Source organism: Arvicanthis niloticus, chromosome 23 (assembly GCF_011762505.2).
Source record: "Arvicanthis niloticus isolate mArvNil1 chromosome 23, mArvNil1.pat.X, whole genome shotgun sequence".
In the NCBI taxonomy this organism is placed as follows: Eukaryota; Metazoa; Chordata; class Mammalia; order Rodentia; family Muridae; genus Arvicanthis; species Arvicanthis niloticus.
Genome location: NC_133430.1, coordinates 43,798,929 through 43,815,600, shown reverse-complemented (window position 1 = coordinate 43,815,600; position 16,672 = coordinate 43,798,929). Strand labels below are relative to the sequence as shown.

Here is a 16,672-nt window from a genome sequence, read left to right as displayed (position 1 = left end):
TATGTATAAACTTTATGAAGCCACTGAAAGAATTCTAACTGCAATATCAGCATAAGGCAGCATGAATAGTTGCCCAGCCATGTTTGGGTGGCTGCGCTTCTCTCAATGCATTTACAGCTTCCATCAGGCTTTTTCTGAAACAGAAGATGAGCTAGTGACACAAACTTTGAGGACAGGCTGAACATCTGAATTTAAGGACCTTGGAAAAAAAACCTTTTTTATGGATAAGTATCCATTTCAACCTCTCTAAATGAGGGTTTCAATACCTGTCTTATGGGTAAAAAGCATTAACTCACTACCGGCTAGGTGTGCAGACCAATGAGACTTCTTATGTTTTTTATTTGTTTGTTTGTTGTCCTGATGTGCTGGCTCAGGGAGATTTGAGGTTTTGTTTAAATGGCCCATCAGAGACAAGAACTTCTCTGGATAAGAAAGCCTCCTGTCTAAGTGATCTACCTTCAAAACTACGTTAATGTGATGCAGAATGCAAAGTAACTTATGCTCTCCAAGTTACATACTTCTATATTTGAGTTTACAAGTCATGCTCAGACACAAGGTCCCGATGTTTTGATAATGTTTTGAGCACATATTGAGATGGGACAATAGGGAAGAGGGAAGTGAGTTAGTGTGGATAAGGTCTTGAGGGTAGGGTCTTCATGATGAGATCGGTGCCCTTCCAAGAAAAGAGAAGAAAACTCACTCTTTCCCTATGTAAGGAGACAGAAAAGAGAAGATGAGAAGAGGTAGGGAGAAATGAGAAAGGGAGAGGGAGGAATGGGTAGAGAGATGGGGGACAGACAGAGGCAGAGAGACAGAGAACACCATCTGTAAGTCAGGAAGAGAGTCCTCACTGGAACCCAAACATGTTCATGTTGGCACTCTCATTGTAGGTTCCCAACTTTTACAACTGTGAAATAAATTTTTGTTAAAGCCAGCCAGTGGATGGCATTTTTGTTATGGAGATTGAGCTGAAGTCAAAAGGCCACAGTGGCAATGAATTTTTAGTGTTATGGTCACTCGTTATCAGTTCATGTTACTATTCTGGGTGGTACCTATTGATCTGGGGAAGGTTTGTACTCCAGTTTTAACAGCTACTATTCTGTGCAATCAGATGAGACACAATGATTCCAATACCTTTATAGCTTAAATGCTACAACAATGAACAAACACTGTCTCATGTAAATGGGCCTGGACAGAGCATTTTTAATCTATGAGATGTAACTTTGGGTGTACTAAGTGAGCTTTTTCTTACATGATTTCATATTTTCAAGATACCACTCTGTAATATTCATAAGGAAAGAATCACTGAGAATTGACTGTCTACACATCAATGGGTGGTGTCCCAGGCATATAGGACCAAATAAGACAGAATGACTTTTCTGGTTTCACTGTAGTCCAATGAGACCAAGGGTTTGATATGGACAAAGTGATATGGAAGGTTTGTAAATACTGTAGAGATACAGAATACGGGAGGGTAGGCATAAGTTATAAAAAGGTTTTGGGTCAAAGGGTTGGAGATAGGCAAGTTGGGGATGGAACAGTAGAACAAGAGAAAACTACGAGGAAACCCAAAGCAAAAGGATAAACAAAGAGAAAGGAATACAGTGGAGAAATATTTGGGAGATAGAATTATCAAGGCTTCTTGACAAATGGAGTCCAGTACATAGTCAATGAGAAATGGTATTCTTGAATATGTTCTGATGTCAGTGTAGATAACCAAACTTCTGTGTGAGAAAGGGAATGTGCACATGGAGTCAGCTTTTGACAAAGGTAGATATTACAGCTCACTGGAAAGTCTCACACAGTAATTATTATTTCCTGACTTTGATTTATAAGTGTAAATAATGCATTTAATTTTTTATGAGTTTGAGCTGTTCTAGATAAGAAAAGCACTTCTTAGCACCACAAAGGCAGATTTAGAAGTGTGGTTATTGATGACTGGATGAAGAATGTTTTTTTGTCAACGTTGTTGACAACTAAGATCAACTTTGATGGACAGTCACCACTTGGGCAGCAAGTCAGGCACCCCTAACTGTGGCAAGCTGACTCACGCGGACAAAACCATACTCACTCTTCAGATATCTTCTGTTTCTGCAGAGTCACAGCCTCCTCCTCCTTCAAGGCAGCCTTATACTGTTTGAGGAGTGTGTTCAGTCTCTGTCGGAGATCTTTTTTCTCTAGATTCATTTTTTGTAGTTTTTCACCTATCTAGGAGAGAGAGAGAGAGAGAGAGAGAGAGAGAGAGAGAGAGAGAGAGAGAGAGAATATTAAAGGAAGGAATTGGCTCATGCTTCCTTAGAGAAAGTGAACTTGTAGTGAGGCATGTCTAGAGTACCACATACACTCCTCAAAACACAGAGGATCTTGTATGAAGACAGAGTGACTCAGTTCTACTGTAAGCATGCAACTGTCTGCCTTGGAGCTTTCTTTGGGATTTATGACAAATGTACAGAAAGGTTGGAAACATTGACATAAAACCTTAGAATGATAATTCATGATGAAAGGGAATAGTATAAACCATCATTGATCACAAAGCAAGCACGCTGTGTCCTTTCCCCAGAATATACAGTGTACTGAGGCATAGAAAACAGCCTCTCACAGAAACACCCCCTCAAAGCTCCTCTGGCCACATTTGTTCCATGGTAAGTAGTACTGGGCCCCCGCACCCTCCAGTTCCCCCCAACATGTGTGAGTATGAAAAATCTGTTGCTTCAATCTAATGCAGATAGAAATATTTAAAAATTAACGTCAATTTTCTATAGACCAATGGAATTCACATGGATGAAGTGATATTGAAGGTTTGTAAATACTGTAGAGATACAGGATGTGGGAGGTCAGGCAAAAGTTATATACAGAAATTATGATAATTTTTTGTCAAAGGGATTTCGAATTTGACTGAAGTGTTTTGAGCCCAATCCCCCTACAGATCCAGAAGGATGACTGTAGCACTGACTGAAAACAAACAAACAGAACCACCTGTGCCCATTATTGTCTTCATGAGGTGAGGTTTTACTTTAAGTGAGGTAAGAAAGTTAGGTTTGGTAGGAGTGGTGAGTAGTTCGAAATAACCCTCTGTCTAAGTACCATGAAAGTAATAGGATGGAAATAGCCTTCTTATAATTTTTGAATAACTAACAATGTAGTGATGGAGGAGTCGGCCTTGTCCTAGGAGGAAGCAACTATACAGAGAGAGGGCTGCCACATAAAACTATTCTTGCCCTTAGGAAATTCACCAATATGGAAATTGCCACACAGAAATCGAGGTTAAGTTTTCTTGGCGGCCTAGAGGACAAGGCCAATGGAGAGAGAAAATCCAGTGCTGGGCTAGGTGATTCCCTCCTCACTGTAGGCTGTGATGTCAAAAGGCTTTCTGGGGAAACTTAAAGTAGATTAAGGTAACTTATACTAGTAACACCTCACACGTCTCGCAGAAAATCAGCAACGATCTTCTCCTAAGGAAAACACCATCATCTTGGGTACCAAACATTTTAAAGCCACAGTAGCCACCATACAGTTTCCTGCCAAGAAAAGAGGAAGAAAGGACAGACCACAGAAATGGTAGGATGGGATAGCAGATTGGAAAAGATACCAAACACTTATCAATTGAGAAATACAATAGCCCAAAGTGAAAGCACAAATACAGCTGCTGTGGGAAGAGGAGAGCAGGGAACACAGGAAAGTGAGGAAGGCAGACTGAAGGTTCATGCATGAGCACGAAAAGTGACATACCCAGCTAGAGTCTGATAGAGGAGACAGAGCGGTGGGAGCAAGCTACCTCAGGACTTAGGAGACACAGAAACTCACACAGTGAGCAACCTGAATAAAAAGAAACAACATCAAACACAGGAACAAACACAGCCAAACAGAGAAATCCTAATGAGGGTAACCCAGAAGACATGATTAAATACATCAATGTAGCTGAATAGTTACAAACAAAACAAAAGAAAACAACCAACCAAACACATCAAAGATGTGACAAGCTGACTCTGTGACAGACAGGCTGCAAACTAGCAGTTCAGGAGACCAGGCCTGAGTGTCTACTTCCCAGAAGTGTGCAAGTCAGTTACTGGAACAACCGCAGGCTGAGGTAAAAGTGACTCTCAACCCTGCCGGCTTGTGAAAGGATAGTTAGCTAAGCTTGGAGCCAAGAGGTCAAGAGCTACCCCTCTTTGGCATGAAACAAGAATAGTTAGTCTGAGACAGAGCATCACCCAGTCCCCCAGAGATAGAACCCACTAATCAAGATATAGATCACCTGCCCCTTTTAAATGTTCCTCATTTTTGGCTTTAAAACTGAATCTTCGAATTCAGTCGAGATCCTTCAATCTCGATATAATTGGATCTGTGCATGCAGGAATAAACACTCTTTGCTTTTGCATACTATTTGAATCTGGGGTATTATTCTTCACCCATTCACAGACTCTAACAATACAAAGGAAATATAAACCATCTTCATGGACTGGAAGCTTCCATACTGTAGGGATAGGAAATACCTCCAAAGGCCATTCATAGACTTAGGAGAAGCCCGGTCAAAATCCAAACAGACTTCCTGACAGACCACAGTAGAAATTCAAAGCTTTAGAAGCTAAAACTGTCTTCTTTTATCTCTGAAGGCTTATTTTAAACTTAACTAAAACAATATAGTTATACTGTGGGGAGGATAAGTAGTCCAAATGAGAACAGAAAGTCTAAATCTATGCATGTGTTTATGATGTGAGTCCTTCTTGTCTTACAGCCATAGCACAAAGTAGCACAGTAGATGAAAGGACTGGTTTTGACTAATTGAGAAAATTATGAACCTTGACTTTGATTTCACAACACAGATACATATGCAAATTCCAGATGGTTTGGAGACCTAAGTCAGAAAGGTCTAAGAGACAATGGCAGAGAACAGATGTGTCACATAGGCTACAAAAAAGAAATTAAGTAAAATGGAAGAGATAAACTCATATCATTAAAAATTTAAAAATTACATTCATAAGAATATATATATAGTACATTTATGCTCATTTATTACTGTTCTATGTATATATGGCATTTCATAATAAATAGGTTAGGTTAGCAATGTACTACCAGGCCAAAGAAACGTTTGCCACAGACTCTTCACAATAGCTAACATAGGCAGCCAACCCTACGTGTCTCTCAATAGAATGATAATGACAACGTGGCATGTAAGTATAATAAAATTCCTTTTTGACATCTAAGCAGAAGGAAATCTTGTTATTGGTTAAAAACAAAACAGCATGAACTTGGGTAATGTGTTAAGTAAAATAGTTTAGGCATAGACAGATAAACATTGCATGGTCACACTTATGTGTGGATTCTAAAGAATGTTAAATGAACAGAAGCAGACAGCGGGATGTTGGTACCCCAAGGCTGGTGGATGTGGTGGAAGACTGGGGAGATGTTGAAGTAGATCTTCCTCATACCCAGGAAAAAGTCTCAAATTTGCAGTAGCTCATGGAATAGTTGCTATTGCTAAATTTGCTTCTGAAACTCAATTAAAGGATGGATTTCATATCCTTGCCAAATTGGAGCAAAACAGAAGCAGAAACTCTAAGTAGAGGGTACTGATGCTAAGGATGGACTGTGGGACTCAACTTGTGTATATGAGGGCAGGGAAGAGGGGACACTTTCCCTCCAGTGCTAGTAGTAAGAGACATGTCAGTCATTCCTGTGTACACATAGATGAGTGGGCCCTATTACATACATTGTTCTACAGTACAGGACGGGCCATTCAATAGCAAATTATGAGCAATACTAGCGGTCACGTAACGAATGCCCTCCTGTCAGCTCTAATTCAGATTCCCCACTCACTATGTTCTGCTATCCTAACGTATGCATCATTGAGTAGCCTCTGGCTAAATCTTGGTTTACATTTGTGATCACATACTTATACTAATTCTTTTAATGTAAGTTTGAGAAAATGTCCAGATGGAATTTCCATAAGGATGAAGACTTGACATAAAAATAAAAGCAAGACTTTGGAAAAGCTTTAAAGACAAAGAAAAATGGATAAAAACAAGTATACTAAGATATCTAGAGCACCCCCCTGATGATTGACCCAACTCAAGGACTTTTAAACAACACTAATGTTAATGTAGAATGACTGCCATGCTTTACAGATGCCACACAATAGCAAAAGGTTGTATTTCCCTAAGTAATTTACGTGTCCATTGGATAGGACATAGTTATTCTTGATATAAGCTCCCAAACCACACGAAAAGTAACCAAGCCAGATCCAGTTCATTTCACATAAGGATCTTTGCTGTTTAAGGAACTTAGGACTTCGGGAGGAGCTCAATCAGCATTTCTCAACCTGTGGGCTGCGGCCCCTTTGGCAAATCACTATCTCCAAAAATATCTCCTTTATGATGCCCAACAGTAGCAAAATTACTGTCGTGACATATCAATAAACAAAGAATTCTCAACTGAGGAAACTGGAATAGTTGAGAAACACGTAAAGAAATGTTCAACATCCTTAGTCATCTGGGAAACGCAAATCCAAACAAACAACCCTGAGATTCCACCTCACACCAGTCAGAATGGCTAAGATCAAAAACTCAGGTTGATAATAGATGCTGGTGAGGATGTGGAGAAAGAGGGACACTCCTCCATTGTTGGTGGGATTGCAAGATGGTGCAACCACTCTGGAAATCAGTCTGGCGGTTCCTCAGAAAATTGGACACAGCACTACCTGAGGACCCAGCTATACCACCCCTGGGCATTATACCCAGAAGATTCTCCAACATATAACAAGGGCACATGCTCCACTATGTTCATAGTAGCCTTATTTATAATAGCCAGAAAGAACCCAGATGTCCTTCAACAGAAGAATGGATACAGAAAATGTGGTATATTTACACAATGGAGTATTACTCAGCTATTAAAAACAATGAATTCATGAAATTCTTAGGTAAATTGATGGAACTAGAAAATATCATTCTGAGTGAGGTAACCCAATCACAAAAGAACACACCTGGTATTCACTCACTGATAATTGGATATTAGCCCAGAAACTCGAAATACCTAAGATTCAACTCACAGACCACATGAAGCTCATGAAGAAGGAAGACCAAGTGAGGGTACTTCAGTCCTTCTTAAGAAGGAGTAACAAAATACTCAAGGGAGCAAATATGGAGACAAAGTGTGGGACAGAAACTGAAGGAGGGGCCGTCTGGAGACTGTTCTACCTGGGTATCCATCCCATGTGCAGTCACCAAAGGTAGACACTGATGTGGATGCCAGGAAGTGCATGCTGAGAGGAGCCTGATATAGCTGACTCCTTAGAGGTCTGCCAGAGCCTGACATATACAGAGGTGGATACTCACAGCTAACCATTGAACTGATCAAGGGGTTCCCAATGGAGGAGTGAGAGAGAAGACTGAAGGAGCTGAAAGGGTTTGTGGCCCCATGAGGAGAGCAACAATACTAACCAACCAGAGTTCCCAGGGTCTAAACCACCAGCCTGGGAGCACATAGGGAGGGATCCAAGGCTCAAGCTGTATATGCAGGGAAGGATGGCCTTGTTGGGCATAGGTGGGAGAGGAGATCCGTGGTCCCATGAAGGCTGGACACCAAGTGTGGGGAATTCGAGGGTGGGGAGGTGGGAGTGGGGGGATGGGAGGGACACATCCTCATAGAAGCAGGAGGTGGGAGGATGGCATAGGGGGTTCCTGGGTGGGGGGAATAGGGTAAGCGGATGACATCTGAAATGTAAATAAAATATCCAATAAAAATGTCAAAAAAATAATTTTATGGTTGGGAGGTCTCAACTATACGAGGAACTGTGTTATAGGATTCAACATTAGGACCACTAAAAACTGTTTGAATTGGTTTCTGTGAAGTCATAGTAGCTTAGGAAAACTTTATTTTAGAAAATAAAATTTATTGTATGCTTAATATGTTAACTAAAAAATTAAATCTAATTACTAGCTAAGTCATTTCTGTCATCCTACCTGCTGAATTTTACTCACGAACCCTTTCTTCTTCTCAGTAGATGCAGTATCCATCTGTTGCTTGTGAGTTATAAAAAACAACCTTATTAATACAGGAAGCAAAACACAGAGGTGTTAGAACATGTTTTTCTTCCTCACCATAAATTCCTTGACCCTATCACTACACAACCTATTTTTTTGTATTTATTATAATGCAGTTTTTTTATTCTTTAAAGTTAATATGTCATTTGCTTATTCATGTATTTGTGAGGAAATTATTGAGTACTTGCACTGTGCAAAATTTGTTCTAGGTACAAGAGACACAAAATATATCAAATCCTTATTCTTACAAGGATGAAATCTAGTGAGTAGTCAGAAGAGAAGTGACATACAAAACTTAAACTGCATTTCAGAAACTTTTACATATTCCGAAGAATGCAAACTAGAGTAAAAACATTGAGACTCTGAGAGCAAGAATGCTACAACTGAGGAATGGTTTAGGATGGTCTCTTTGGGGCTGACCTGTGAAAGACTTATGTGTTGAAAGGAGCCAGCCACATACAGATTTAAAAGAACTCATAAAGGACAAGATCCAGAGTTGTCATGGTAGAAAGATGATCTGCATGGAGTGGGAGATGGTGACTTGGTCACATAGAGTCTTAGGGGTCAGGTAGGACGATCTCATGTTTGACTCTGAAAGGAACTGGGGGGAAATCTTTAGATCACAGAAACATCATAATTTAATCCATGCTTTGTAAAGTGGACGCTGATGTCTGTAGAGAAAAATAGATAGTAGATAGATAGATAGATAGATAGATAGATGATAGATAGATAGATAGAGGAATGAACAAACAAAGAAACAAAGAAAGAGGAAGAACCATACTGAAAGTGATAGCTGTAGTCTAGACTACACAGGCAGCGGTAATGGTGGTAAGTAGGCATGCATAGGTGTATTCAGGTGTGATGGTTTGAATATGAGTGACCCCCATAAGCTCGTATGTTTGAACACTTGGTCATTTGGAAGTGGTATTACTTGACAGGGGTTAGGAGGTGTGGCTTTGGTGGAGGAAGTGTGTCACTGGGAGTGGGCTCTGAGGTTTCAAATGAGTAAGCCAGGCCCAGTGTTTCTCTCTTCCTGATGCTTACAGATCCAGACATAGAACTCTCAAGCTCCTTCTCCAGTACCATGGCTGCCTGCATGCTGCCATGCTCTCTGCCATGATGACAATGGACTAAACCTTTGAACTCTAAGCCACCCCCCAATTAAATGTTTGCCTTTATAAGAGATGTTGTGTCATGGTATCTGTTCATAAAAATAGAAGTGCTAACTAAGACACAGTGTAGAAATATTTTTCATGTGTTTACAGATGATGCTAGTTTTTGGCATTCTGTCCTGCAGGAAACACTCCTAAGCTCCACAAAACTAGTATCACTCTAATACCCAAAGCAGGCAAATACACAACAACAACAACAACAACAACAACACAGCACAATCGCCCTGCTGCACATAGACTCAAAAATATTCAATAAAATACTTGCAAACAGAATGCAGACATACCCTAAAAAGATGACCATTTCAAGTAACTTTATAAGGAGATTCTTTTGATGTTCATCATCATCTTTGAAGTAAAATGGGAATGCCGACAAGAGTATCTCATTGTCAAAAAGGCTTAAATTAATGAAACATCATTAAATGCCATATTCTGTGGATCTCTGAGGTTTCTGAAGACTACCTATCTGTCTATCTGTAATATGTCTGAATAGACAAACAACCCTCTTTTCTAGCTATTTATTATATGTTCAACTTTGGAAACATACTTCTATAATAAACTAGACTAGCATCTAAAATGACCGGGAGTTTGACTGACCAACATTATTTAATTACCCTAAATGGTTTGTAATAGCAGCTTTTAAAAGGGCTGAAACTTAATATTGCAATTTTAAGAATCACCTCAATAATATATACATAGTATGTTGTAACAAAATATAACTTCAATTTTGCATTAATATACAAAAATCTATACCAAAGTAACAAAATGTAACCTCAATTTTGTATTAATATACAAAGATCTATACCAATGTAAGATTTTTAGCTTGTTGTATCTCTATAGTTTAAGAATAGATTCAATAATTTACCCTTTATTCTTATTATTTCTGATTTTCCCTAAAGTCTTGACTGGAATAGTCTGTAAGATTGGACCAACTGGAATTGGCAGCTGTCTTTGAAGTTGTCCTGGAACCAGGTTTTGATGAAACGGCTATTAAGACAGTCTGAGATAGGATCAGGCAGGATGTTAGAATAAATGTGTCTTAGCACCTTCAAGGGTGGCTCTTGTCAGGGCTACTTGTCTGGTTGTTTTTCTCTGTGAACATATAAGCTTTTAAAGGTAATATACATTTCTGTAATAACATGTATAATGTGATCCATATGCGTAATTCAGTTAAAGGTGATTTTCTGCTCTTTAGATGCAGAGGTGAAAGAATGTGTCTTTCTTTATAAGTTACTTTTGAATGTATAACCACTGTAATATAAATTTTTATCTATGCCATTTGAAAGGTTGGCATGGTAAGTTTTGTGACTTCTGTGGCCAACAAGATTTATTGGCTACGCTTAGCTGAGGTTCTGGATGGACACATTTTCTTGTCTCAGTCAGTCCCAGAGCTGTTCTCATGCAGAGGGAGCAGCAATACAAGTTACCTGCTCTGTTGGTTTTTGTGATTTCTTTCATGTCTGTGGTGAGGATCTTCAAGGGGTCTTCCTCTGACATCTGCAATTTTTATCAATTTGGAGGGAATCCACAGCTTTTATTTTTTCTGTTGAAACAAGAGCATATTTTCTTCCCCAATACAGCACATTTCTTGCCTTCCATTCTGAAGTTAGGACATATTTATGTTGATCTAATTTAGCAGTCCTTTCCATAATCCAGTGTATTTTAGCAGTTATGTTGTCTGTCTCATTGACATTGAAAAAATTCAAAGCCCATAAAGCATTATTTAAATTATCTTTGGGAGATTCCATGTCTCCCTTTTGTTCTATGTACTTTTAATTCATTAGTATGAAAACTCTACAACTCCTTTACAAAGGCATTTACTGCTGTGGGCTTCTTTCTTCGCACTGCTTTCATAGTGTCCATAAGTTTGGGTATGCTGTGCTCCTGTTTTCATCGAATTCTAGAACGGCTTTCACTTCTTTCTTTCTTTTTTTCCATGACCCAGTGATTATTGAGTAGAGTTACTCCGTTTCCATGAATATGTAGGCTTTCTGTTGTTCTGTTCTTGTTGATGTCCAGCTTTAATCCATGGTGATCTGATAACCAATAAGCATGGGTTATTTCAATCTTCTTGTTTCTGTTGAGGTTTGTTTTGTGACCTATTATACACTCAATTTTGGAGATGATTCTGTGAGGTACTGAGAAGAAGGTATATTCTTTTGTGTTTGGGGGAAGTGTTCTTCAGATGTCTGTTAGATCCATTTGAATCATAACCTCTGTTAGTTTTGCTATTTTAATGGTGTGACATTATTTATTTCTTGTGTTTTCTTGAGTGTAGTTAGCCTCATTGTGTTAGAATTTTCCCTCTAGTATCCTTTATAGGGCAATCCTTAGTGGAAAGGTATTGTTTGAATTTGGTTTTGTCATAGAATATCTTAGTTTCTCCATTTATGGAGATTGATCCATTTGCCTAAGAATTTCATGAATTCATTGTTTTTAATAGCCGAGTAGTACACCATTGTATAAATGTACCACATTTTCTGTATCCATTCTTCTGTTGAAGGACATCTGGGTTCTTTCCAGCTTCTGGATATTATAAATAAGGCTACTATGAACATAACGGAGCGTGTACCCTTGTTATATGTTGGAGACTCTTCTGGGTATAATGCCCAGGAGTGGTATAGCTGGGTGCTCAGGTAGTGCTGTGTCCAATTTTCTGAGGAACTGCCAGACTGATTTCCAGAGCGCTTGCACCATCTTGCAATCCCACCAACAATGGAGGAGTGTTCCTCTTTCTCCACATCCTCACCAGCATCTATGATCAACCTGAGTTTTTGATCTTAGCCATTCTGACTGGTGTGAGGTGGAATCTCAGGGTTGTTTGTTTGGATTTGCATTTCCCAGATGACTAAGGATGTTGAGCATTTCTTCAGGTGCTTCTCAGCCATTTGAGTTTCCTCAGTTGAGAATTCTTTGTTTAGCTCTGTACCCCATTTTTAAATAGGGTTATTTGAATGTCTGGAGTCTAATTTTCTGAGTTCTTTGTATATATTGGATATTAGCTCTCTATCAGATGTAGGATTGGTAAAGATCTTTTCCCAATCTGTTGGTTGCCGTTTTGTCTTATTGACAGTGTCCTTTGCTTTACAGAACCTTTGCAATTTTATGAGGTCCATTTGCCAATTCTTGATCTCAGAGCATAAGCCATTGGTGTTTTGTTCAGGAACTTTCCCCCTGTGCCCAAGTATTTGAGACTCTTCCCCACTTTCTCTTCTATTAGTTTCAGCATATCTGGTTTTATGTGGAGGTCCTTGATCCACTTGGACTTGAGCTTTTTACAAGGAGATAAGAATGGATTGATTTGCATTCTTCTACATGCTGACCTCCAGTTGAACCAGCACCATTTGTTGAAAATGCTATCCCTTTTCCACTGGATGGTTTTAGCTCTTTTGTCAAAGATCAAGTGATCATAGGTGTGTGGGTTCATTTCTGGGTCTTCAATTCTATTCCATTGCTCTTCCTGCCTGTCTCTGTACCAATACCATGCAGTTTTTCTCACTATTGCTCTGTAGTACAGCTTGAGGTCAGGAGTTAAAGGACTCTATCATCTTTAGAAGATTGGATTTAAGACCCCCTTCTTGTTCTTCAATTTCATTAGGATATCTAGGGTTTGTTGAAATATAGTATCTGGGCTCTGATGGTATCATATTGCCCTGGGTCTTCTTGGTTGTGTTCATATGGTGTCCTTTAGGCATCTGGTTTTCCCTGGTGTTGGATGAATGGTCCTGATGGCAGTAGGACTTCTCAGAAATGTGGGGGGAGCCATGGGCCAGACAATGGAGATCAGGGTATCCTACTCTCTTGGCTGTGTCACAGGTAGACTCCACTCTTCAGTCTGTGTCATGGGTGGACTGAATTTTACAGACTGTGTCCCAGCTTGGGTGGTGGGCAGATCCAATTAGGATGGGTGGTCAGACAGGGTTCCAAGCTGCTTAGTTTTGGAGCCCCCAAGGATTCTCATGGGGCGGCAGAAAACTCAGTTTCCTGCAAGCCTCCTCTGAACAGAGGAGCAAGGCCAGATCTAGACAAAGGGGCTGAGCATTTTCTTTAATGTCCTGTTAGATCTCTCCACAATTGTTTGTTTATAAGATTGCAAGGCATGTCTGTGACATGATCTATGCTATTAATGTCTAACAAATTGTTTTGTTCTAACGAGTCTATATGCCTGAGCATCATCAGCTTTAATCTACAAAAGCATATTCAAGATAGCCATCATTTCTAATAAATTTACAATCTCAGAAGCATCCTTCTCAAAATTCAAGGCAAAAGCCCATTTCTCAGAACATGTATCAATAACATGGTGCATCAATCTGTGTATGTATCTCAATTTTCCAAACTCTAGAAAATGAAATACATAATCTATTGTATATCATTGCTCTAAGGTATCATCATTAAGTAGAATCTGTATTTTTAGCACTGTATGTTGCATCTCTGTGAACTGTCGCTGTTAGCATGAGGTGCATCCTTGTACAGCCAGAAGCTCTTTATAGTCAGCTCTTGGACCCAGCGATGAGACATGTCAGTTTTAGGTGACAGTATAGCTCCTGCATCTGTTGCCATGGCACCTGCTGCACATCCCTTTGTGCATGAGTCATGCATCATGGACTGGATAAAAGATAAAAGACACATACCCTGACCCCCACCTACAGCCCCTTTCTTCTCTTCTTCTTCCCTCCCACTGCCTCAGAGGCCACCTGTGCCAGTAAAGCCTCCCATGTGAGACAGAGTACTCGCTGGTGCCCTGTCCAGGACGCTGTTTATTCCAACACTCATTCTAACTCTTGATAACCCAGTGCATTTTCTCACTTAGAACTGCCTTTTCTGTTATCGCTGTGGATTCCAGATCCTCTCATCTCTATTCTATGGCCTATAACCTAGTATCTAGTTTCTCAGTTTCTTCTTTTTCCTACTCTGCCTCATTCTGATCTCTCCTAAATAGGGTATACAAAATTGTAATTGTTATTGAAAAAATTATTTTATGCTGATAAGCAAAATAGAATCACATGGAGTCCAGATACATTGTGTTTCTCTCCATTTTTTTAAACACAAGATATTTTTCTTTTTTTTTTAAGTTTTAATTCTTTCCTTAAGGACTTTACTTTCTTATATTTAAACATCATATTTCTTCTCTTGTTTTATCTACCCAGCGCCTTTCTTTTTTATTGTTTTCCAAACTCACAAAATTCACAGTTCAGACACCTGGGGCTTCTCAGTTTGTGTTTAGCTTCTCTTTCTGTTGTTGCTTAGCTTAGCCTCTGTCTGTGGCTGGTTGATTCTGTCCCCTTGAGCCAGCTGCCTTTGCTGGTTTGAGCTGGAGCATCTGTTTGGCCTCTGACTTCCTGCCACTCCAGGCCACAGTGTGCTTCTCCTGCATGGACCTGAATTGGGAGGCAGCTTTCCCATCGGCTGCCTAGCTCCTTCTGCTCCCTCTAAAGTGAATTTAGTCTCCTCCTTAGCTAGGAACTTGCATCCTGCTCCAGTTCCCTGTTCTATTAGCTCCTCACAGGCCTCTGCTTAAGTGCTCAACCAGAAGGTATGGTGGTTATTAAAGGGCCATGTTTGACTTTCTGGTCTGCTCTCATTGCCCGAGTCCATTGTTCTAACCTTGGATTACATGCTGGACAGTGGATGCCATCTGTAACTGCATGTTTTCCTTCCAAGAATAATGATTTTGAGACTAAACTATATTTACAATGGCCTAGGTCAAAGTTTTACAGGTTCCTTGACTAGATCATAACTTAATATCTCATTTACTCTAATCTAAGTTCTGCCACATGGCTGGTCACCTCTGCTCAGCTCTCATGTGTCTGTTTCCATCAGTATCCCTGGGGGTGAATCTTCTGCACCTCACTGTTTCCAAGAACCCACCCCCATACCTCACCTCTGCCAGATGTCCAACCTTTTAATCCTGCCTCAGCTCATTGGACAAAGGCTTTTTTTATTGACAAGATTATATTTGCACAGGATATGATACTATACATTAGAGGTCCCAAGAATTCTGCCAGAAGACTTCCAGGAATGATAAACAAATTTAGCAATGTGGCAAGATACAGAATTAACTTGCACACACCAACACCATTAATATGCAACAACAATAAACAGAAAGAGAGGAGATTGTGGACATACTTCCATTCACAACAGCCTCAAGGAAAATAAAATATCTAGAAATAAACTTAATTAAGGAAGTGAAGGACCTCTACAATGAGAACTCTAAATCTCTGACGAGAGAGATAGACAATGGAAAACAAATATCAACCTTATACTCATGAATTGGTAGAATTACACTGTGAAAATGTGTTATAGGATATTCAAACCTGTTTCTAGTTATGGGTGACTCAGCCTTTAGCACACATCTTTAATTTCGGTGGCTGGAAAACAGACATGGCCTTAGTACATATCTTTATCCCCAAACAATCAAGGTAAAGTTAGTTTGTAGAAGGAAGCACCCATGCTTAAAAGTGATGTCTAATTGAGTGGTAGAAAAGGTGATGAATCAGAAAAAGATTTGACAGAATAGGATATGCCCAACTCTCATGAGAAGAGAAAGGAAAGGAAAGCTACTTAAGAGAGAGACATAAAGTACAGGAAGAAGAGAATACAATACAGGAATACAGTTGAGTTTTTGGAGACAGTAGAGGAGAGAGAGACAGAGACAGAGAGACAGAGACAGAGAGACAGAGACAGAGAGACAGAGAGACAGAGACAGAGAGACAGAGACAGAGAGACAGAGTAGCAGCACAGAGAGGGAGGAGATAATTTTGCTGAGAGAGTTTTACAGAGAGAGACTGAAGAGAGAACAAGCTAGACACAGGCTAAGAACAAGCAAGAGAATGAGAATGAGCCAGAAGATTAGAAAAGATTGCTAGAGTTAGTTTGAGGTCAAGCAGAGCAATTCAGAGGCTGAGAGAAAAGCCAGATTGAATCAGCTGGAAGAGGAGTTTGAGCCAGAACACCTGAGTTGAACCAGCTAGCAAGAGATCAGAAAGAACTAGAAAAGGCGAGTTTATTCAGAAGCTAGTTTCATAGGCTAAAAACATTCTAGGCATAGATTAAATTGTAATAGAAGCTTCTAGGACTAGGCCTAGGTTAGTGGACAGAGTCAGTAAGCCTCCGAGACAACAATTACAACAGAAGAATAAAAAGAAGTTTCTAAAAACTAACCATTCTTCCAAAAGCCATTTATAGATTAAGTATAATCCCAATCAAAATCTCCGACTTGTTCTTTGAAGAAATAGAAAAAATTAGGCTAAAATTAATTCGGAACTATGCAAAAAGCCATATAGCCAAACAATTTTGAGCAAAAAAGTAATACTGGAGGGATTATAATTCCAGATTTTAAGCCATAGTAATCAAAACAACATGGTGCTGGTGCAAAAAACAGACATGTAGACCAGTGGAACAAAACATGAACACATGTAATTTCAAACAATTAATATTTGAATATATATACATAATACCAGGTAA

At 39.5% G+C, this 16,672-nt stretch overlaps 1 protein-coding gene across 1 annotated transcript in view; it reads right to left on the bottom strand.

The window, feature by feature from the left end:
• The window catches only part of Ccdc175 (coiled-coil domain containing 175), a 79,580-nt gene that overhangs the window by 34,483 nt on the left and 28,425 nt on the right, over window positions 1–16,672 (bottom strand). Inside the window, 2 exon segments of the mRNA XM_076922040.1 lie at window positions 2,072–2,208; window positions 7,959–8,040. Of these exon segments, the coding sequence (XP_076778155.1) occupies window positions 2,072–2,208; window positions 7,959–8,040 (219 nt within the window).